Source organism: Pagrus major, chromosome 24, assembly GCF_040436345.1.
Source record: "Pagrus major chromosome 24, Pma_NU_1.0".
Taxonomy (NCBI): Eukaryota; Metazoa; Chordata; class Actinopteri; order Spariformes; family Sparidae; genus Pagrus; species Pagrus major.
The window spans coordinates 2372979-2397224 of NC_133238.1; the positions used below are offsets into that span (position 1 = coordinate 2372979).

The window sequence follows — 24246 nt, forward strand, 5'->3', positions numbered from 1 at the left end:
TTTCTTTTTTAAAGTTTTAAATTTCCACGCACAACTATATACCTTTTTTTCTTTTTCTTTCTTTTCTGTTTTTTACAAAGTTTTCATAAATACATTTCAGGCTGGGGTGTAGAATTCTGTGCCCAAGTCAGGTGTCCGATGCATGAAGGATCATGAAAAGATGATGTTCCAGATGTTTAATTGTTGCTTTTCAACAACTGATGCCACTGACCTCCTACTGTTGCCTATATTTATGGCACAAAAGTGTCTGCAAAGGCTTCTTTGTCACACAGAAACAGTTCATTTTGTGTTGTAAGAATATTAACAGTCATCCCCTGGTTGCCTTGTCTTTTGGTAAAACTCCTCGAAACCTTCCATGAAGCTTAGCTCCAAATAGAGTTATTACTATAGTAACATTCACTTTGAATATTTTCAATTTAAATTGTATATACTTTTCAAGAAGGCATGGTAGCAAAATAACATCTGCTGAGTCTGTGCTTCACACAGTTTTATCTTGTCATATTTGCCTTGCGAGGTTAGTGGCTGATCCAGAGGGAATCAAGCGGCATCCTTTCCCAGCGGAGCTATACCCGTGTGGTGGAGTGGCCGTGGGGTAAGTTGGTACTGTTCTGGCTGCCACCGAATGTATTGAAGTTGTGCAGAGGCTGCATGCCAGCCAGCGAGTTGGGGATCATGGTGATGGTGCTGGGCGTCATCAAGGGTATGTCGTCAGGCGACCGGCGCAGAGTGAGGGTGTAGTCGGGTGGGCACGTGAGACGCAGTGTGTCATGGGTCTGCATCGACTCACACTCGTGGTGGTGCTCGTGCTCCAGCTGCTGCTGCTTCATTTGCAGGGACATCAGCTCCTCGCTCTGCAGGTGGGCCACATCGTTGGCTGTGGAGGGCGTGTTGGTTGGAGCAGAGTTGCGTTGCGGGGTGGGGACACGCCGATTTGAGTCGTGCCTTCTCTTGTCTTTCTTGTAGTAGAGTGCAGCGAAGGCGAGGATGTTCAGAAAGAGCAGGGACGCTCCAACTGCGATGGTGACGCTGAGCTCAGTAGAGTAGTCCCTCTTGGTCTCAATTACCACGGTTGACTCATCAGTCAGGTCGCCACTCTTGTGCTGGTCGGTCGTCTGTTTGGTGTTGGCAGGTGGGACCCCTGGGTGACGGGTGGTGGATGGCCAGTTGTTTTTGCCAGGGAACCGTTTGGTGTAAGGGTAGGGGGTGGTGTCCTGTGGCGGTATCTTGGTGGTGGTGGATACATATTGAAAAAATTCATTGATGTTGTGGAGATGCGGAACTAGTTCTAACCAGAAAGCAACCTTGGTCGCACGGTAGTGGTCTCGGACTCGAGGTTTGAGGCCAATGTGAAGGTAGAGTTGGTCTTTGGGGTTGTACTTAGTCCAGGCTACCTCCTCAAACCGGTTGGGTTTTGTGTGGATGAACTTTGTATCCTGTGGAACTGGCTGGTTTGGATCCCTGAAAGAGGAAAGCAGAAGAGACCAAAATCAAAGACATGTAATCAAATGACTAAACTGTTGTTATTTACCTGTGGCCTATAGGGCTGGACAATTTATATATGTAGAGATTAACATCAAGTTCTCACTCCCAACTCGTCAAATACAACAGCTTGGTCAGTGGCCTCATGCTTTAAACTATGATGGTCTACCCTTCTAGTGTCAGTTTTGCACGTTAAAGGCATTGCAGTCAAGGTAGCAATCGTACATATGCAACGTTGATTTAGACTTGCTTTGGTGGGGTTTAGACAACAAAATAACTTGGTTAGGTTTAGGAAAAGATGATCCTTTGGGTTAAAATAACTAAGTTATGTTGTTTATGCTAGTTAGCTTACTTACATAACATAAAAAACAAATCACTCATCCCAGTTGGTCACACAAAGGACTCAGACCCACAGTGTATGACCCTGACCACCCCCTAACTCTTACTTGTCCCACTCTTTATACTACTGCACTACAGGGGCACTTCAAGATATGATGCTAGAGTGGTAACTACAGCGTCAAACTAAGAAGGATAGGGCCACTGACCACGATTCTATATTTGACATGCTAGGAGTAAAAACAGGCTATTAAATCTCTCCAAATCCATTATGACACAGTTAACATGCATTAATGAGACAATAAATAAATAAATAGATAACATAACATAACCTAATGATCATATTTAAAACACTGTAAATTGGCTTTTTTAATCATTTCCACGCAGCATGATCACACAGATGAGGGAGTCTAGAGTCAAAGCCTTTCTTATATTTTTCCACTCCCTCTGTTCAGGCTCAAGCAACACGTTTCTAGGTGACTCACAATTTGAATGCACAAGCTGACAGAATGTTCTGTGTCCTTTATAAACGAATGAAACGTTTCCAGGTCTGTTGTCACATTTTCTTAATATTTAGTCTCACCTGGGGTGTTGTTTTTTTGTAGTTTGGAAAAGAGCTGCCTCTCTAGTGACTTTGTGGGAGCAATTTCATTAATTTTGGAGAGGTGAGGGGGAGTGAAGGCTAGACAACAACCTTGGATAAGACACACTGGAGTGTTTGTGTATCTGTGTGTGTGTGTGTGTGTGTGTGGTTGTGTGTGTGTGTTGTTGGCATTGTGTGTGTGTGTGTGTGTGTGGGCAGGGTGTAAATCTGGATACTTAATAGGAAGGAGCCATTTAGAGTCATGCATTGCATGCATTGTGATTATAAATAGATGTATATACATGAAGATGTGTATGTATACATGTGTATGGATGTACAGTATGTGTACAGGAGTGTAGGTACTGTCAGCCTGTTCTCACTCCAATGTGTAAAATACAGCAGCCTGGACAGCGGCCCTACACGTCCAAATTTGACGTAATAAAGAGCAAGAAAAGACCATGTTAGGGGTGGTTGGTGTGGTTAGACAGGTTATACACAGGACTTTACCTAAGGAGACCAAGATTCAAGTGTAAAGATTGATTTGTTTTAAAGTTAATAGTAACTTCTGTAAATTACATAATGTAATGTATTGTGAATAAACCTATGAAATAATGTTCTTATTTTACCCAAAGCATGATCTTTTCCTAAACCTAACCAAGTAGTTTTGGTGCCTCAACCTAACCAACTGCAACGTTTTACGTATATAATGTTTCAAATGTCAGTATATGTCATAATGTGAAAAATTGTCAGCAATCGTTGTTTTGAAAGTCTAACCTGACTTTGCATAGATTATTTCTAACTTGACGGCAGAGCCCTGCATGTGCAAAAGTGATGCTACAGTGGTAGGTAGAGCATCATAGTTTGAAGCTTAAGGTCACCGACCAAGTTGCCATATTTGACGAGTTGGAAGTGGGAATGCGTTGGCACAGTTTAGTCTATGCATGGCAATATTGATATGTAATAGATGTTCACAGCCTTGAATCTGAATTATTGTAAGTCACCTTGACAAGAGTGTCTTCGAAATAAATATGTTTTAGTATAGTTTAGTAAGTCTTATTTTGTCTTTATGCCAAAATGCCTTTGTATTTACGAGAGCTCTCATAATTATGACATAGTCCTAATTAGGCAATATCTCAGTTTTTCTTTCCTTCAATGAATACAGTGCACTTCCACACTTTCTAGCAATTTGGTATAACTGACATTATCATCCCAACTGAGAACATCACAAACTAGCATGGTTTGTGCACGGCCCAGGACAGGAATGCTCTGCAGTGTGATTAAAACCACACAGAACATCACTGGTGCCCCTCTCCAGAGCATCGGTGATATCGCTGAAGAGAGGTGTCTGCACAGAGCCCAAAGGATACTAATAGACAACACCCGTACCAGCCACAGTCTGTTCAACTTGCTGCCATCTTGCAAAAGAATCCACTGCCGTACCACCAGACTACAGAGCAGCTTTTTTCCTCAGACTGTGAGACTCCACAACCCTCCATTATGAATATATTTTTTTAAATGATTGTTATATATTTAAAAGTGTATAGTTAAAAAAAATACATAATTGTTTATTAATTATTCTGTATAGTGTTTGTTTTTTGTTTATGTAGCTTAGGGAATTACAAAACAAACATTTCATTATACAATCTTGTATTGCATAATGACATTTAAAGTGACAAGGTTACCAGTACAGCAAGTAATATGAAATGCATATTGTTACTTTCAATCTTTTATACTATTTACATTAGTGATGCACAAAATGGACTTTTCAGGTGACACCAATAAGTGATAATTACCTGCTACTTATGGCTAACGCCAAAAAGGTAACTGATAATTTCCCAATATCGGGCCACTGACTTATTGGTCGGACTGTTAGTGGCATCCCAAATGAACTGTAATTGTAAAAAAAAAAATAAAAAATAAAAAAAATGATCAGTGTCATAAGAAATTAACAGATCCATATATCAGGGAACATCGTGAGCCAAACCTTTGGGTGGTGTTGTTGGTTTAAAATGATCATAACTGCGCACAAACTGAAAGTTCGGTCAGCTATGTTTCCCAAAAGACGTCTATCACTTGGACAAAGAGTTGTAAAACAACACAATCAGTTTTTTTTTACAGGTTGTTCCACTGATTGTGCAGAACAAAGGAGGGCAGAGAGGGAAGTAAATCAGCAAATGCGTCAACAGACCTCCACACACACACCATCTGCTTGTGCCTCTTTGTAACTGCCTATTTTTGAATTACAGCATTTCAATTTTTGTTCATTTTTTTTCAATTGAGCCACAGGCCCGCTGCTTATTTGCTAAAATAAATAAATGGCTGCATTTTATAGTGCTTTTATCCAACACTTCAACAATTTGCCTCTCATTCGCCCATTCACACACACACACACACACACACACACACACACACACACACACACACACACACACACACATACTCATGCACACACAGACACACACCAATGGCCCATTGCTCAAGGATGACATGTGCACACATGGAGCCACAGCCTTCATCTGAAAAAATAAAACAATTACAGACTCCAGTGCTCTAGAAAATGTTCTCTGCTTTTATATTCTATTATAGAATCTGTTTGTTTCATTGCATTTAAAAAGTAATGCCAGTAATACCAGAAACCTGTTATTAAATACTTCAATGGTAACCTGGGGTGAATCATGCTCAGGCTTGCTATATACTCCAGCACTTATACAAATGTTTCAGTGTGTCAGCTGGCTGTAATGACCATCTTATACAGATCCATCACTGATGGCATCTGATGGACCATCAGATGCCCACGACACATATTAGCTAATATTCCTTTACTGTGGGAGGATTTACATGGGACCACTCAGAAGATCAACTTTGACTACATGCATTTTGCCCATTTTTAGTCATTTTCAAATAGCCCCAGGAAATATTCCAAGAACTAAAGTCAGGAAGTAAAAAAGGAACTAAAAGTCCCATTTGAGCATTCCTGTTCTTTCAAACCACATCTGGAAGTTTTTGATGATTATGCAAATTAGTCAGAAAATGAATAAAAAATATTTAATGCCTTTATTTTGCCACATTATTATATTTATTTTGTGAATGTATTCTTCCATAATTATTTACATAAACTGGCCCTAAAGTAAATCAGTTAAATAATTAACATAAATAGAGGCAGCATGAGATTAAAGGTGGGATATTTAGGAATAGCCACCGGTTGAATTCACACTCGAAACAAGTAGTGGGCAGCATATGAACAGAGTTATTGTTAACTGCTGTTAACCGTAGTCGCCATTAGCTAGTTAGCTCAGTTAGTAGTGCAGCTAGCGGTCTGAACTGGGGCAGTGTTGGTGTTGATGCTTCTAGCAAGGGAGCTTTGGACCTGGACGTGCTGGGGTGAGCTGGTTAGTATGCTAGCTTAGATATCACTGCAACACAATACATTAACGTCATAATATCCAAATTGTTATTTCTTTACATTTTTGGTTTTCAAATAAAATCCTTACATTAAGAATGCACTTATGCTGTTATATGGGAAGTTGTAAACTGTCTCTGTAAAGGTGCAATGTGTAAGATAACACAACCTGTTGAATTCGTACTTCAAACAAATAGGGGGCAGCATATCACTGAAGAAACCGCTAGCTGCTGCTAACTGTAGCTGCCGTTAGCTAGTAAACTCAGTTACCTGTGCAGCTGGTGGGCATTTTAGCAGTCTTCCCAGACCTGGAGCTCAGGGGTAGTGTTGGTGTTGTTTACTATCAGACTCACCTCTGAAGGTACAAAGTGGCTAGGGGCAAGCTGGTTAGCATGCTAACTTCAACAGATATCTCTGCAACATCTGTGTTTTATTAAAGTATGGTATAATTGAAAAGTGTCATGAGATAACTTTTGTTGTTTTGTTGGTACTGTATAAGTAACATTGACTTGACTTGAGTCTTTCAGATCACAACCTTCACACACTTACTAAAATAGTTGTTGAGCCAAGTAATCATGCTGGCTTGGCCTATATTTCATTTTGACTATAATGCATCCAATATCATGCTGTTTTTAAATAAACAGCTCATCTCATTCCCACATTTATCCAAAACACTCATGATGCTGACTTAGGCTCTTCTCAACCTTTTGCTGCCATGCTGAGTTCACCGTCTCTAGGAGAGGGGTTCATCATCTTCACTTACTACTTCCCTGAGTTTGGTGTTTCCTTTTAGAAAGCGACAAAGTCAGTGCCACTGAACTGACACTGTGATGTCAATTACACAACATTTATCTAAAGTTTGCCAATGTTAGCTGCCTTAAACTGCCAGTCATACTAGACCAAATAAGGCTTTAACCCCTGAGTGTATTGAACAAAAGGATTGTATTATTTGCTATTTCAAAACTTACCTTGTCCCATTTCAAAGGGTTACTCCTCCAATTTTACACAAGTGTGTTTACAGGTCTTGGGGAGTACTACTGCATATACGAAAAAAAAAGTAGTATAAAGCCCTGTGGCTCCAGAAAAAGCAGCATATAATCTGTAAAGCAGAGGGTGCTAGGTTTTGATGTGCTTCTACCATGTGTGAGTAGGCTAAGAAGTTAAAGACCCCCTCCAGTGTATTTTGGTATTTCTATGATAGTTCATTTTTCCTTTTCCTTTTTCTTTTCCTGGTTCACCTAGTATTTGTTGTCAAATAACTTATTTTTGTGCTGCTGATGTTCATGCTGCTTTTTCATGCTATTGCTAATCCATGCTAGTGATGTTGATCTTGAGAAAGAACGCTGACCATTAGACCAAAACTGACTGGACTCAGCTTTAAATGGTCTCTTTTTTGTCAGTTTAAATTGTGTTTATTTGTTAATATTTCTGACTTTGTTCTGCTATAGAGACTAAATCTGCATATGGAGTTTTACTTTGAAAATGTTTGGATGGCAGCAATTTATCAGATTACACGCAGCTTTCTTTGGAGCCAAACTGCTTTTTTCCCATAGTTCCCAGTAGTACTCCTAAAAAAATGAGTGAGCTCATTTACGTCCTGTTGCGATCAGTTGAATCTGTAATAAACTATTTGAGCATTAAAGCAGAAACAAAACAGAAAGGTCAAAAATGTGTCACCATCAACGCTGATATTATTCATAATTAAGTGTATTTTGTTAATATGGACCCCAGGAAGATTAGTCGTCCCCATGGGAACAGCTACAGGGGATCATTTAAAGGTCGGGCTAACACATTGGTCCACAATGTACACAGTTCCACCTGTGCCTTTCCCTTAATGTGGTTCCCTCATTAAAAAGGCTGTACTCAGCTATAATGCAAGGTCTGCCCTCCAACTGGTGGCTACATATGGAACCATACATAAGGCACTGCCAGCATGTGGTGGGCCTGTCATCTTAATACTAACATATGCTGAAACAATATGTCACTTCTCTCCCACTGAATTTGCTCAAAAAATAAATAAATAAAAAAAGACAACACTCTAAGCCCTCCAAGCTCACTGAACTGCAAAATACATGTTTTGTTTGTATATGCTTCAATGAAGCATCCAATCTGGTGCTAAGTACAGTGACTCTTGCCATAAGTTTACATGTTAAAGCTGTACTTCTCTCAGTCTGACAGGTGTATGAAAACGGAAAATTCAGTCGCCAGAGTGGTGGAACAGATGCTCCCCTGTACTTGGATGAGCTGTAATGTATTTAGTGTTACCTTGTACTAACTGACACCAGAGCAGCCTTAAAGGTCCCAAATTACATGCAGCCCAAATGTAAGATTTAGATTTTAGATTTAGATTTCCAGAAATGGAATATAATCACTTATCATAACCTGGAACTCAGAATGGTGTTTTCGTTACCTTTTAATGAGACCTTTACATCTACAAAGGGAGCAGGTCCTCTTCTACAGGGTCTGCCATGTTTCAACACTAGCCCAGAACGGACAAACCAAACACTGGCTCTAGAGAGGGCCTTTCACATTTTCCATGGCCACCACAGATTCTCATACAATCTTAGAGGGGCCAGTTTGTTCTCACTCCCATTGGGTCAAACACAGCCTGGTCAGTGGCCTGACAGCAGTTCTTAACCCCTCCCTCTAGTGCAAAGTCAGAGTTGGGGTGATTGGGGTGGTTGGATGGGTCATAAACTGGACTGTAAATATATAATACGGTTAATACGGATGGTTCTCATCTTGTTTGTGACCAAAAGTCAAGAGTCATTTGCTTTAAAGATATGTTACATAACTTGTGTTATGTAATGTGAGTAACATCAGTTCTGAGAGTGAACATGAAACCCAAAACATGATCTTTTCCTAAAACCTAACAAAGTAGTTTTTGTGCTTAAACCTAACCAAAACACCCCAAAAGTCATAATATGTCATGCTATGTGAACTGTTTGTCAGCAAGCTTTATTTTGAAAGTCTAACTAGCTGTTGCATATTGTGTATTACTGTAAACTTGGCCGTGGAACCCGCACATATAGAACTGATGCTAGAGGGTAAGGTAGAGCGTCAATGACCAAGGTGCCGTATACAGTATCAAAAGTTAGGTCTGAGAAGATGTTGGTTTACAACAGTAGCCCAGGATGGACAAACCAAACACTGTGGGGCTTTCATGCTTTTAAAGGCTACCATGTTTCTCATGCATGCTTTGAAACAGAGCATTTGGAAAACTCCAAACTTGATCAGGCAGAAAAGTGGCATAAAACATGCAGGAGAGGGGGCCCCGGGAGTCTTTCTGAGACCTTTTAATTTTCATTTGACCTAATGGCTCAAATTCTTTAGATGAAGTCATGCTGCAGTGTTTGTGAAGCCCAGAGGAATGTTACCCTGCCATTGAAGGAAGATTGGACTGACAAAAATACAGTCACTACTCCCTTTTTCCTCAGTGAATAAAAACTAAACAATAATGTGAAAGACATCTGAGCTAATTGATGTTGATCATTGAGCCCTCCCTGACAGAGTCGGAGGTAGAGCGGGTTAATAAGGGCCCAGCAGCTCATTTTTGCAGCCAGAATAAAATGTGACAGTTTACATTTCTGCAAACCACAGATACATTTAATTTGTACGTGTCATAAGTACCATATTCACATTTTTACAATATGTATCACATTTACATATTGACTGAGCTGACTTTCAAGACAGGAAGTGGAGGGGATGGTGGTGGCGTGACAGCTCGGCAAGAAAGAATATTGGCAGCAACACACGTACCCAGCCTGTACATAAAAACAGTCGCATTCGGTCGTATTGTGTGTACATCTAAACTGCCATATTCTTGTGCTCTGACATCAAGAAGTTTCAAAACATCAATCTGCTCTACTTCACAACGGGAGACTTTGCAAAGAGTGGGGCAAAGCTGTTGAAAAATGGCCACACTCCCAGTGACAAATTTTGCTTTCAGTCACTGCTTTATTAGAAGCACAGTGAAAAGAGAAGCGAGAGAAAAGAGCCTTCCCAAAATACCTATAAGGCAGCCAATCTCCCGCTGAGCATCAGCTGGATGGAGGCCAAACAGAGGGGAGTGAACTATGAAGCTGATCAAGACTTTATTTATTCACCTTAAAGTGAATTTTCAGTATGACTAGGCTGCAAACACCCTGATACCTAATCTCAAGGTGCGTGAAACAAAAACGTGATCCAAATATAAACAGCAGGCAAATCCTCTCATCAAATCGAGCACTGCCACAGCACCGGAGGGGATTTGACTTGTTGTATTAACCTCCACTTGATCTCTCTGACTCCTTAGTTAATCATTAATACTCAATCAGAACAAAAGTTTTTTTGTTTATACCATATCCCAAATCTATCTTTGCAGTATCAAACATGTATTTTCTGAAGGCTGAAGGTCATTTTATTTGTAAGCATAGTTGAACAGGCAAAAGGAACCCAAGGACGTTTTCATTCACTTTATTCACCGGCATATGACATTGTCACTACATGCTGGGCATGCTACTTTCAGAATAAGTGACACTTTTCAGATGCTCTCAATTGGCAGGTCAATGGTACTATATCTAATAAGATGCTTATAATGAAAAAAAACTGTTACGCAATTTGAAAGTACTTGTATTTGTTCATAGGTCATCAACAGTGTCTGCAGACTATCAAAAGTACTGTTAATCAACCAGACATGTGGTTCAAGTCATGTGGTCCAAGTCTCAAGCAACTCCCAAGTCATTTTTTCTTGAACAAGTCACGTCAGGTTAGAGGTAAAGTCAAGTCGTGTCCTTGGTTAGGGCAAATTTAATTCTAAATCAAGTTAAACTGAAAACATAAAATTAACACTGACAAGTCATTCAAGTCATCTTGTCTCAAGTCAAGTCATGAGTCGTAAACCTCCAAGTCCAATTCGTGTCTCAAGTAATGTATTGTCAAGTCATGTTGCAAGTCATCAAAACAGTGACTTGAGTACAAAAGTTCAAAATATGTATTAATTTGGTCACTCCTGTTGTTTTTCCATCTTTCATTATTATGAATATGTTTTATTTTTTGGATTTACAGTTACAGTTCCCATCATGCTTTGTGGTGTAAACTCAAAGTAAATTGCTGCCATGGAGTCTGTCCAAATCCACACTTACCAAGACTTTCCTGACTTCGTTCATAAGATTATCGGTCAAGATCTCAGTATCGGTCATATCCATGTAACCTATTGAGACCTAAAGTCCATTTTGGGAGTTTCTTCCTCCAGGTCCTGCACCCTTTCAAGACTTGACACATTGATGGTGCACACTAAAGGACACGTCACAGTGCATATGGTCAAAGTCAGTGAGGGCTCAGTCCAGACAACCTGTGGGTGGATGTCTAGAGTCAGCAAATCAGCCGTTGTCTTTACCCATCCCTGTTTTTTCAGACTGTGGAAAATCTACAGCGTGTAAAGTTATAGTGCATTAGCTACCCGCGGTTTGTGTTTGGCCTGTGCAACATGGACCGCCTGTCTGTTACACATGACCACACAATAACCAGTGTTCCTCCTCCTTAATCAGGGGAAACGACAGAACAGCCAGAAATATGCAAACAGGGCGTAAAGCCTATTTGAATTATATTACCCCATTTTTTCATGATCTGTAGTCAGCTTGGTAGACGAGGATGAGAGCACTGTGTTTTCCATGACTTTATGGATTAATAAATTCAACCTTGAATCTTGCATGTTTAGACAACAATCACTGGATTACTTTTGATTCTACAGAAACATCAAAACATGATTATCATGAAGCAAGCTCTGAGATTATGAAGAGCAATTTTTTAATAGAATTTCTAAGCAGATAACGGCCGTTTACTCTCAATGGACAGTGCAAAGAGCAGTATGTGTTTGACTGAGTGAGTACTGTAGGTAGACGGGGTGCAATTTTAGATACCTGTATGTATCTCATATACTGTAAGAACGATGGTATAACATGAATCAAAATTCAGGAAAACCCAAAGAAAGGGAAGGACAACAAAAGGGAGTACTCACCCTGTTTTAGCAAAGTTAGTCCAGTAGGTCATGACCACAGCACTCAGCATTACGTCATTCTTGGAGAAGTTGCAGTTGAAGAGATCTGTGGGGCCGATCATGGGGATTCCGAACACGTATGGTACTTCATCACCGTGGGCCGAGTCGGCCCAGCTAGGCTTCATGTCGCTCTGACAGTGGTGGTAGAAAGCGTAGAAATAGGTAGGTGAGCCATACTGGGCGTGGAGGTCAGCTGTGGCCACTGCTGGCGCCACCCACTGGTGGTCAGTGAACAGAGCCACTAGGGTCTTGCGCCGTGTCTCCGGATTTTCCTTGTCCGCCCAGTCCGTGTACATGAATTTGATGGTCTCGCGCAGAGTGTCCTTGCCCTCCGGGTAGCCATAGAGATGGTCCACAAAATCCGACACGGCAAAGTCAAAATCATTGGCAGACACACCGTCCTCACTGTCCACAATGCCATCCACAAACTTAAACCCCTCACCCTGGTTGACCCCCAGCATGATGTCATAGTTGAGGAACTCCCCCTGCTCCATGAGGATTTGAGGGTCATCCGGGATGACATCGCCATCAATAACAGGCCCAAAGGCGATGTGGTACTTCGCGGGTGTGATGTACTGTTCAATCAGCTCTTTGTAATTCTTGTTCTGCAGGCACTCCACCAGGTCAATGGTATCCAGCATGTTGCAGCCCACCTTCTCAGCCAGGGCACGCGTGTACTTGGCAGGCTGGTAGTTGACTGCCCAGCTGGACAGAGCTGTGCCACTCTGAATGATGGCTTTCTGGAACAGATCTGAGATTAGAGCTGGTATTAGTGAAACAAAATTACACACACACACACGCACACAAATGCTGGCAGCAAAGAGTTCATACTTGATAATTAGGTGAAATGCAGCAAACGTTTGCTCTAGTTAAAAACATGGAAGAGGGAACCATTTTTCTCTCCCCGATACAGATGTCAAACTCAAACTAATGTCATCTGCCTAACTGAGCACCACTACTGATGTGATACCAGTGAAGTTATTTCCCTCAAATTTGAAGTTCATCCAAAAAACTATTAAAAATCATTTCCAAGGGATTTTTAAATTTAGAGTTTTAGAATTTTTTTAATCATTAAAATGATGAAACAAAAGGTCTTTGGGGAAATATCAGAAATGTTCCTTTGTTCTCTCAGCCTCTGAAGAGGCATTTCTGTGTCTCGGTTTGATTGAAAGTTAAGCCCTGACAGGCTCAGTTCTAACAGTAAATCAGAGAAACAATGTAAACAGAGTTGTGCTGTAGCTACCGCCACAGCACATACTGTACCGGGAGTGGCATTATACTGTTATGATAGAATTGTCTTTTATTTTCTTTAGTGTACATTTGTGGTTTGTTTTGGCCTGTCACATGTGACTTATGTGACAGGAAGTTGATCACGGGGAAACAGGAAGTTCATAGGGTGACTCTTGGAGAGGAGTTCCTGCGCTTCAGCACCTGCCTGCAATCTGCATCACTCGTATCGTAACATTGTTTTTCATATTTGCCTGCAATTGTTTAACGTTATTTATGGGTATTGATTTATTTTGTACAATTCAGGAATCTTTAAGTACTGTGTGGCTCTGTTTACAAAGCAAATGTTAAGATGTTAAGAATTGATTAGCTGAATTTATGTCAGCTCATCTCATTTCACCTTTGTCAGATATTAATATTCAGTATTCACCTCATATTTCTCTTAGTTAATCAAATGTAAAATTTACTTAGTACATAATTTATTTATTATTTAGCTCTTTTCAGTTTAACCCTGCAACAGTAGCTTTATACAATATTAGCTCATTGCAGAAAATGAATGGCATATAGAGATCCACTTAATGGAGTCTAACAAATCACTCATTTACTGTTCATTTAACAAATTACATTGAGAGAAACCCAGTCAAACTCAGAATTCTGAAGCTCTGTCTTTTGTCTGTTTTCATGCTCGCACAAATAAACATTACAAAGCATTAAAAGGACGATTCAGAATATTGACGTTACATCTTTGTGTCCCTGATGAGCAAAGCGAAACATAAAAGATATTTGTTGTTCATATAGAAACAACACCTTAGGCAATTCCCACATCTTGGAACACGGCTTCACGGACTGCCAATCAGCAAGTAGGCCACAATACACTAGAACACTAGAGTTATGTGCTTTTTTTTGTTTCAGAGTGTGCTATTTATACTTATGCAAACACGTCGGTGGTGACTCAACCAGGCCGACTTGAAAAGTATGTTTTGAGCACACAGCAGACATCCTCCACTAGGCCTGGTTAGCAATACAAGCTTTTACTGCTGCCGCTGTGAGTCAGATGTGGAGCTTCAGTTAAACCTCAAGCCAGATGTAACTTCAAAACTATACTGACAGAGTGACTGAAGGTTTTTATGACCTTGGTATGTTTGCTGATGCACAAACTGATGGTACTCCTGTCTTCATGGCAGATTTACAACAACCGACCTCCGATAGCAAATGCAAAAAGGAACATTACCTTTCTTGGTGATGTATTATACATCACCAAGAATGCTTGGCAGGGCAGAGAGTGTTTGTTGACTCTCTCTCAGCCATGATTTCTATCCATCGGAACATGAGGACTTTTATCTAAATGTAAAGTAAGCTATTCCTATTCCCTCAAGTACAAGATGGACAAAATGAAACAGACCTAATAACAGCAACAGAAGACCAAAAGAAAACAGCCTCAAGTCTTCCTCACTTTGATTGTCTGTAAGGTCAACCCAATGGACTTCTACCAGTAAGATAAAAAGGTTGATTTTGTAAGAAGGTGCATCTTTCAAAAAATCTGTATTTGTCTCACACAGAGAGGAAAATGGCCTGAGAACTGCAGCAGCACTTTCTGAGAGCCAATCCTCCAAATCCTCCTTTTTTTTTCTGACAGATGGCTGGTTGTATACATTTGAGTTACACGAAGCTATTCATTTGTGCAAACCAGGGGATGGAAAAAAAAGTCATTCTGGCTTGCTTAGTTATAATCTCCATTAATAATACATATAAATAAAAATGTAAATACAGTATGATAATCCAGAATCCTCTCCCATTCAGCTCTTCTCCTCTAATGCTTTTAGACTAAAGCCGAATACACACTTGAATGAACACATATTTTGGTTGGTGTTTCTGCATGTGGTGATAAAATATGATGAGTAATCTGATGGCAGAAAAGGCAATTTGAATAACTGATGCTACTGAACTGATTCAGTGAATTCTTCTCGCACAGGTGGTGTTTTGTTTTAGTGCTTCTGGTCTGTCTGCTTGTGATTTTCTTTTACATTTTTGCCACAAATTAAATTTTTTGTATGCCCTGTATCCAAACACTGCATGACAAATCAGGAAACTCACTGAGGCTACACTTGACAAAAAATTGTGATAGTAATACCCTAAAAACCTAAAACAAGAGCAAATCTGCAGCGTAGTTATTGGCCCCTAGACGCTGTAATATTAGCTGTCATAGCTGTTTTTTGTAGAATCAAAACAGGTTCAAACATCGGTCAAGACTAAGAAAAAAAAAGGTGCTAACTAAGAAGGAAACATCTTTCTGCTCACAGCTTACAGGCATATGCAACGTGTGATAGCAGGTTGCATAATGGTGATTCAGCTAGTGTCACAGCTGTACCAGCTATTAGGCTCAAAACATGAAGTTTCTGAGGACGGAAAAGGAAAATTATCGGCTCATTTATTTTGAAAGGAAATATTCCCGTGGGTGCGTGATTGTGCTAGGAATATTGAATGGCAGTCCATCCATTAGATTGTATCTTGTGTTGCAGTGTTGTGTTTTTCGTTTCGTTTTTTTTGTTGTGGTTCCTTCGTGGTTGGCATGATTTTACAAATTATATATCATTGCAGTTTTCCGAATACATACTTCTTGTGCACAAGTAGAAATATCGTCCTGATAGTGGAACCAAAAGGAAGCTCATCAGGGGTCACCATAAACATGGAGCTTTATCCACTGGTAGACTCACGGGGGGTGATCGCTACTGGGGTTTGGCTGATGTAAACATTTTCAAACCTGTTTGATAAGCTGAATTTTACAGCTAGATGGCGAAAGTGACTCAGCCGCTCCTGAGTATAACATAAGGAGAGCAATGAATGAGAATATAGTGGCACCATCATACATCAGGACAACTGTAACACATTGTATTTTTGTTTCTCTCAACAACCATTCAGCTTCAAATACAGCAGCTTGTCAATTATGCGAATTAGGAGTAGTTGAGACATTTTCTTCTGTATTGTCCTTATTATGATGAGTTAAGAATTCCATTGAATTGATATGTCTGTTCAACATCCAGAAATGTTTTGGGGCACGGGTGATTACAGAATAATTGAATGGTTGTTTAATTTCAATGGTTCTAAGTTGGCTACTTTTGTTTCTTACACTTGGAAAAACTTCAGGATGGTTTATTTGTTTAGTGCTATTTGTTGTCGATATGTTGCTACTCTGGTTTCTGGTCTGTTGGTTTTGTTTTCTGGTAATGATAATGGTGTCTTGTTCGGGCTGGGCACATTATTTTTGCATGACAGCCTTAAAGGTGCGATTTGTAAGTAAAGTTGATCCCATAGCGTCATTATTTGACAAGTTGGGACTGAGACTCATAAATCAACTTTTCCTACTAATAGCACCTTTAAGCTTCAAACTATGATGTTCAACCTATCCCTCTAGAGTCAGATTTGCATGTGAAGTGCTCCGCTGTCAAGAAATTAAGCTGCAACCCCAGCTGAAGGTAAGTAAGAAAGAAACTAGTTGGAAATTAAAATAGTATGATCAGCCGAAGTCAAGCAGAAACCAGCTGGAAGTTTTCTAGAAATGTATGAAAGATGTGGCCAGCTTGTAAAGAGCTGAATATTATTTTTAAATCATGTTGGGATACTTTTCAATAAATTTGGAGGTACTTATTGTTATAATCGAAGGGTAATTTCAAAGAAATTTCAAATATGTTCCTTCGTAATTACCACTTGCCATGAAAATTTGCAGACCTGTAAAGTTTCTCACCGGGCGGCCATGTTGAAAACAGATGGCGAGAGGACAGAAAGGGACTTACATGCAGTAACATGCAGGCTCACACGCACTAATTGACGGATCTGGATCGTCATACCCCTGGGTACCCTAACCGTACTGTGGATCACTGCTCCCTCTGTTGTACCTCCTTATATCTCTACTTTTGTAAAATCTAAATCCTTATACCCTGATATTTTTTGCTTATTATCTTGTGTGGCCTGCCCTCTTCCAGGTCATGTGGCTCGTGTGACGGCCTGCTCAGCCGTCCTCCTGGATCCACATTCTTCACTTGTATTTTAATATAATTTAATTTATTTCAGATATTCTGTCATTGAAATCTGTAACCTCTGTGATTTTGTTGTTTTGTTCTGTCCACATGGCATCTATTGCATGTCTGGTCGTCATCTGTGGCTCTTCCTGAGGTTTATTCCATCCTTTTTCCCCTGTTACAAGGTTTTTTTTTTTATTATGGTGCATTTTCCTCCTTCAAATGAAGGTTCTGAGGATGGATGACGTTGTTTCTTGTACAGATTGTAAAGCCCACTGAGGCAACATGATTGTGGGTTATGCAACATAAATACAATTGATTTGATTTGATTTAACGTGCACACATGGTCAAGAAGCTCAGATTACAACACACACAGAGGGAGTGTGACGTCATTTTCTGCTCAGGACACCATTACTCACCTTTATCTCTACAAGGCGAACAGTTGTTTGCAGCAAAACTAATATTCTAGATATCATATATTTAACCTGTAAACACACCATCAAATGCCTGAATATGTGAATCAGTCCACAGAGAACACTCTAAATGTTGTTTTAATGTTGCCCTTGACACCTGTGTGTGAAACAAAAACAAGGCTCTTCACTGTGAACATTCTTAATGTATGAAAGCGTAAGGAGTATGCACATATATAGCAATAATGACAATGTGATGAAAGGCCCTTTGTCTGTGCGTATATATCTCTGTTGTGGTCATGCATGCCTGCGAGCGAGTAGACATACCTTCTGAGTAATGCGAGAGGGTGAGTAGGCTGACGCACGATGCTCCAGCGCCAGAGCCAAAAATGGTCACTCTCTTCGGGTCTCCTTTGAAGGCTTGGATGTTTTCTTTGATCCACCTGAGAGCCTGAATTTGATCCAGCAGGCCGTAGTTGCCCTTGGCTGCCTGGTCTCCTGTGCTTAGAAACCCTGGATTGATGAAAACAAACAGGAGAAAAACAGATCTCAACTTTCAGGAAGGTTTCTGGCATTGATGTAATCCAGACTGAGAGTTCAAAACATGTGCACTCTTTGTATCTTAGAAGTGAAGTGCAGCATCCATTATTACTATTAATCTCATCTCAAAGCTTTAATATCCCTAACTTGTTTGAGTGAGTTAAATTGGTAATATTAAGAAAGGAATCAGAATTTATCCGGCTGGTCTTCAGTAGATAATGAAAATAGCAGGCTGTACTTTGTGAATAATAGCTTTATTATCGCATCAGAGTTGTGCTTAGTTAGTTTTTACTGAGCTTTTTGGGTGAGGCCTGACCAGTGAAGAGCTCCGATAGAAGTGTATCCGACTCTTTTTAATAATAAATAGCTGAAGCCTGTTTGAAAATCCAAATGCCATGTGCTGTGTTAACAAGTATTGTGTGTGTATCCAAAGCCTGACATCCTCTGTACCATAGAGCTCCACTGTTGCCTGTTTGAACTAAAAAGAACACAACAATGAGCCACATTGTTTCACTGGATGACATGTTCCTTCATTACCATGAACACGCACACTCTAGTTTATTTTGATTCAATCCTGTATACACCGTCCTGTTGTCAGAAATACTCACTCGAGGACCAAAATGTGGATTAGTCAGCCTCCGAAAATAGTCCTCAACAGATGCATTTCCTCCTGTTTAAAACTACGCTGTCCAGTGTTTTAGGTAAGATAAGATAAGATAGAATTTCATTAATCCTGAAGGAAATTATTGTGCCAACGCTCAAAATTACAGTGACATAATAGTAAAATACTAAAACACAACCGACTAATATAGAATACGTGTAAAAGGAGAAAATGCTGGGTGAAATTATATCCTGCTTGTACAAGAAAAGGAGGAGCTCTGCTTGGGCAGCCAAAGTCTGCTTGAAAGGAACACTTTAAAAAATAAGATGTAAAAAAGAAAACTGTAATATCCAGGCAGCAAGGGTGCCAAGAAATCCTGTAAAATACCACTTATAAAAACAATGAAATAACCTTCAACTATGATCGATCACTGTTAAAAATCTCATTTTCTTAATACTTAATCAAAACCTCTTCATCAAAATACCATAAAACCAGAACATACCAGCCATTAAACATTTGGTTTACATTTTAAACTAGGAGCCCTCTGCACTCACTCATAGTTACCAGTCACATAAATATTCATAACCCTAACCCTCATATTTCATCAAGGTCTATGCATTATTCCCTGAAAATTCCCCAGAAACGACAAAAAAATGCTCAAGCTCTCAATGTTAAAGAAAGTGAGAAAAAAATTCCAGGATCTACACCAAAAGGTAATGGGGTCTGATCTGGGCATCTGACAAATTGCTAACAAACCAACCGACCAACTAATCAAACTACCAACAGATGTGGGTGTTTCTATTACCTCCTTGAAGGAAGTAAATACATCAAAATATTGTTCTACAACTCGTAATGAGACTTAGAAATTGCAACAATGCACTATTGCTTGACTTTGACCTTGACATTATCAGCCAGTGTCGGCCTATCACAGACACATCAGTATTAGTGACTGTGTTATCAAGCAACACACCAATATTAGCCGGGAACATAAAACTGCAAACTGCTCAGCACATTGTATGACTCCATTACTCAAGCACTGTCTGCTGCGTATCATAGCTAATTGTAATGGTGGAGCAATGTCACATTTGTTTAATGCATTGCTGAAAAGTTGATAAAAACACATTTATTTGACATAATTACATCTGTCAATGAACAAATAAATCAATGTAAAACAACAGAACCAGTCCTTCTTTTACTGAAAAGTGTATTAAACTTAAACAAATTAATTAATAAGTAAATAAATAAATAAATAAACAAACAGACATTTGAGGAATTGTTATAAATTTGCAATTTTTAATGTGGAAAAAGTGAATGTTCTGCTATTTCTTATTTACAGTAACATATGTATCACATTAATTCATATTGGACATGTAAGTTACCAGTCTTTTTTGTAATTTTATGGATACGTTTGTGTATTTCAAAAATACAAATAAAAGTCTATAAAAATATCAAGAATTTTGTAAAATTACATTTTTACAGTGTATTTGAATGGACAATAATACCACCCTTGTATGAGAATGTTAAGTGTAATGAATGCAGAGTCTGTTAATTGTTTAAGGGATACAGAACATCCTGATATATTCGGTCCACCCCCCATATTGACAAAATGAAAATTTGATCATACAGAATATTTAGCCATGTGCCAGCATGAAGGCAGCGTGAGAAAATAACTGCCTGCACAGAGGTGATTATGTAAACTGTGCTCAACACAAACCAACCTGCAAGCATTACACTGTGTCTATATAAGATTCATTTTAGCCGCATTTTTAAGTCATCCGTCTCGCACACATCTGACAGAACAGATGTGCCTCTATTTTAATCAGTCCAGCTGCCTACATAGACTGTGTAATAGCTGAGGTTTTGCGTTCCGAGGCGTATTTTTACGCTTTGTGTCTGTTTTCTACACGCGTTACAGCAGTGATTGTGTGTTGGGCTCAAAGCGCTGCCAAATCGTGGGAGACCTACACTTCAATACTGTGCCTCAATGCATCCTGTGTAGCCACAGACAGAGCACTGGAGCTGATGCTACACCTCCTGTGTGGACACAGTGTTGGCTCTCTTTAGAGGCAGGAAATGTGTGAATGAGGTGTGTGTGCTGCTCATCTGCACAGCGAAATAAGCCAAAAAAGCGACTATTTACTGTATCTCCCATAAGTGTCTTCTTTTCTGCATTGAAAATCCTCTGAATCCGCCTCCAATGATCCCAGCATAATTAATCATTACTTAGACTGTCAGTAAGCCATTCAGCATTGAATTCTACTGCCTCAAGAGCCAAAACACAAATAGTCAAGTATGAAAAAGCCTTTGAATTTGATCTCACTCCACCAGAAATGGTCTGCAAGTCAAGTGCCAGACCAACCAGCCTGGCAGGGAGCTCCACATCCGAAACTTGTTTACAAATTAGCAAATGCGCCTAAACCCATTAAGTGGCTTTCTAAATGCTGCCACTGGGGGAACTGGTGGCTCCTCCTTGCCAGGCCTATGAGCTCGGCGGCCAAGCCTGGCAGTGACAGCCTGTCCCTGCGAGCTGACCAAGACCGAGGCAGTGTAAATGACAAATGGGATGAGGACCGCTGGGTAAGAAAGGAGGAAAAATAGGAGAGGTAGCCTGTGGCTCTTTGATAGAGAGCAGATCCGGTTTGTCATGGTGAGGTGGTGGGGATGATAGAGAGGGAAGGAGGGCAGGGGTGGGGGAGGATTACAAGGCCTTTGGCAGCCTCATACACCCTGTAGGATGACCGCAGGTCTGTCGCTGCTCTCCCCTCTCAACTTCTCCCCCCCAGACACACACGCACACGCACACAAACACACACACACACACACACACACACACACACACACACACACGTCCTCCAGTCTTTCTCATTTCTCTTCTGTTACCCCTTTTCTCTGTCTCCTGTCATCCCTCACTGCGAAGGAGCCGAGGAGCGAGGCATGCCTACAGGAGCTCCCGAGGATGTGTGAAGATTAGTCAAAGCTTCATTTCAAAGGACTATGTCCTGAAAATAGACTGCATACATAACGAAGCCTACCACCTATGGACAACATCTAAAAGACATAAGATCTTTTTTTAGGTGTCTTTGATTTCTGAATCAAAGGAGTTTAATTGTACAAAAATGAGACCACACACAGATTTGTGTTGGTAGGACTGAAGATAATAACTTTTCTATAAAAATGTAACGTTAAGTCTGTGACCATTTGTTTCACGCATGAAGCTAATTACCATTAATTCTGTAAATTGGCCAAACATCAACTCAGTGGGCTGTTTGCCCTTTTTTCTTTTCATTTAAGAACCACAGAGTGGGACGTCTTGGCAGTTGTCAGTTTAATTGACAGCAGCTGAATACTGTTAATATTTTTATGTATATCATATTGTTGTTATCATCTCCACACAGGCTACTTTAGAATCTGGTTTTCTAGGAGTTAGGGCTGTAAAGTAGCTTGTCCTGCTGGTCTGTGTTGGTCCTCACCCTTCTTCTGCATGAGCGTGGAGAGTAGAGAAAAAGGTTACTGAACAAACAGTCTTTAACAGTGATTACTGTTGGAATACAGAGCTATTCAACACTTAATATGAAATTAAAACATAGAGCAGCTTTAATAAGGAAAAAGTAAAATATATGCCTTAGTCCACAGGTGTGGTGTGGCATAAAAAATCTAATTGAGGCACCCAAGTGCAAAGGTTAAAATAAATATTGTGCACACTTGCTTTCCTCAGGGTATCTGGAAGTAGTCTAATTCTACACACTTGAGTTGAGTTGAACCCAATACAAGCGTATATTAGACCAGATGCTTTCTGGGCAAAAAACAACAGCATGATGACATACATACGCATAATATTCAACATCAACTCAAGATACTTGCAAGCAGCAAAAAAAAAACTCAAAATGATATAACTAGATGACATAACAGAATCTGCTAAAACATGTTTAATGAGTATCATCTGATTGTGACTGATTTACCACACCTTCAAAATCTGTTATAGGAAAGTGGAGAGTCAAGTTCCTCATTTATAAGATGAGCAGAAATAGAGCCAATGTGTCTGTTGTGTTAAAGGGGCACTATGTAGATTTATAGAAGAAATTCAAACTCAGAATCTTTTTTCTTTTTTTCCATAAGTGAATAAACAAGCTGTTCTCAGGGGAAAATAGAGTCAATCAACACTGATTGAAGCTAGAAAGGTGGCAGGATAGGATGCCCTATATCTGGTACAATTATATCTTTGTATCCCCCACATATAGCCAAATAGGCCATAATAAAGTATATAGCCCTAGAGCCATACAAACTGCTGGAATTCCTTCCTGATTAAAACCAAGAGAGTGAGAGAAATGGTTGGTGAATGCAGAATGGCTCATGCTGGCACTGACGAGTTAATAGAATATCCTTAGCTGACCACTGGTGACTAGATGTGACAACATGATGGACATCTTAGCGTCGCCCGACTGTCTCTACTACAAGGTTTTCAGATTTTCTCCAGGCTTGTTTACTTGATAAAACAAATCAGTCAGGACTGTATGCAAATCTGTGCTGTGCTATCAAAGATTCACCCAGCAGTAACCAGTAATCCAACCAGTGTCTGATTCATATATGCTTCTGTGTGATATGCTCATGCTACAAGAATCAAACAAATCCAGGTACACGTCCTGTAGCATCCTAAACTGGACCGCCTATTGTGTTATATACACTGGTGACAAAACTGCGTTTACAGCCTGAGGTCAATGTGCAGCAGCTTATTTTACATTTCTTGTTGGAAGGAGGAAGTTAGGTGACCGCATGCAAAGCACTTTGTGTTACTTTTACCGTGTAAAGTCTGTTCGATTGATATGGAGAAGTGTTTTTAATAGGAAGGTCACAAATGATTATTTTAGCTAATAAAATGTTTGGATCAAAAAGATTTGAGAAGCTGAGGACAGAAGACATAAAAGCTGTTATATTTTTGGCCAATAACTGATGGAGAGTTTGTTTGCTTGCTTGTTTGATTTTCTTTTTTCTACGTAAGGTTTTTTGCTATGCTGCCAGTGACACTGTGATCTCTCACTGAGCACAGAGGAAACCCTTCATCATCAGCAGCGCTCCCACCGCTCAGAGGGGAAAGCATTAATCCCTCACATTTGTATTAAGGCTACTTTGACAGGGCCTCGGAGCTTAATTTAGGTCAGTTATGACAAAGCACAGAGTGGTCACAGCCACAGGATTTGAACAGCACTGAGGCGGGAGGTATAATGAGTGACAGCACTGATCGATTTCTAGCTATTTCAAGTGAAGCACTGTCCAAAAAAATAATACGTTTTTGTTTCTTTCAAGAAGTTTTCTAAGTTTGGGCATGTCAAAACATGCTGTTAGGTGCATTATGGCAGTGGTTCGCAAACTTTTCAAGGTCATGCCCCCCTTTGGAAGTCACGAAAGTAAAAGTAAACACAACATTTTTCTTTTATTTACAAGAAAAAAACAAGACCACAACCTCTTCTTAGCCTTAAGTGCTTCAGTAGCCTAAACTTAACCACACAGGACTCCGCAGGAGGACTGTTGTCAGAGGCTTGCACTTTTTACCGCCACCCTCCATTCTGACCACCTTCCTACAAGTTAAGTGGGGTGCAATTAGAACTTCCTTCATTTGGAA

The 24246-nt window shown here is 40.0% G+C and overlaps 1 protein-coding gene across 5 annotated transcripts in view; it reads right to left on the minus strand.

Annotated features, from left to right (window-relative positions):
- Positions 1-563: 563 nt before the first annotated feature.
- nlgn4xa (neuroligin 4 X-linked a) overlaps positions 564-24246 on the minus strand; it is a 98186-nt gene continuing 74503 nt past the window's right edge. For all 5 annotated transcript variants that reach the window (XM_073462368.1, XM_073462367.1, XM_073462369.1 and 2 more), the window contains 3 exons: positions 17816-18001; positions 11797-12586; positions 564-1458 (listed from right to left, as the gene is read on the minus strand). In XM_073462368.1, coding sequence (XP_073318469.1) covers positions 564-1458; positions 11797-12586; positions 17816-18001 — 1871 coding nt within the window. The remainder of the gene's footprint in view (positions 1459-11796; positions 12587-17815; positions 18002-24246) is intronic.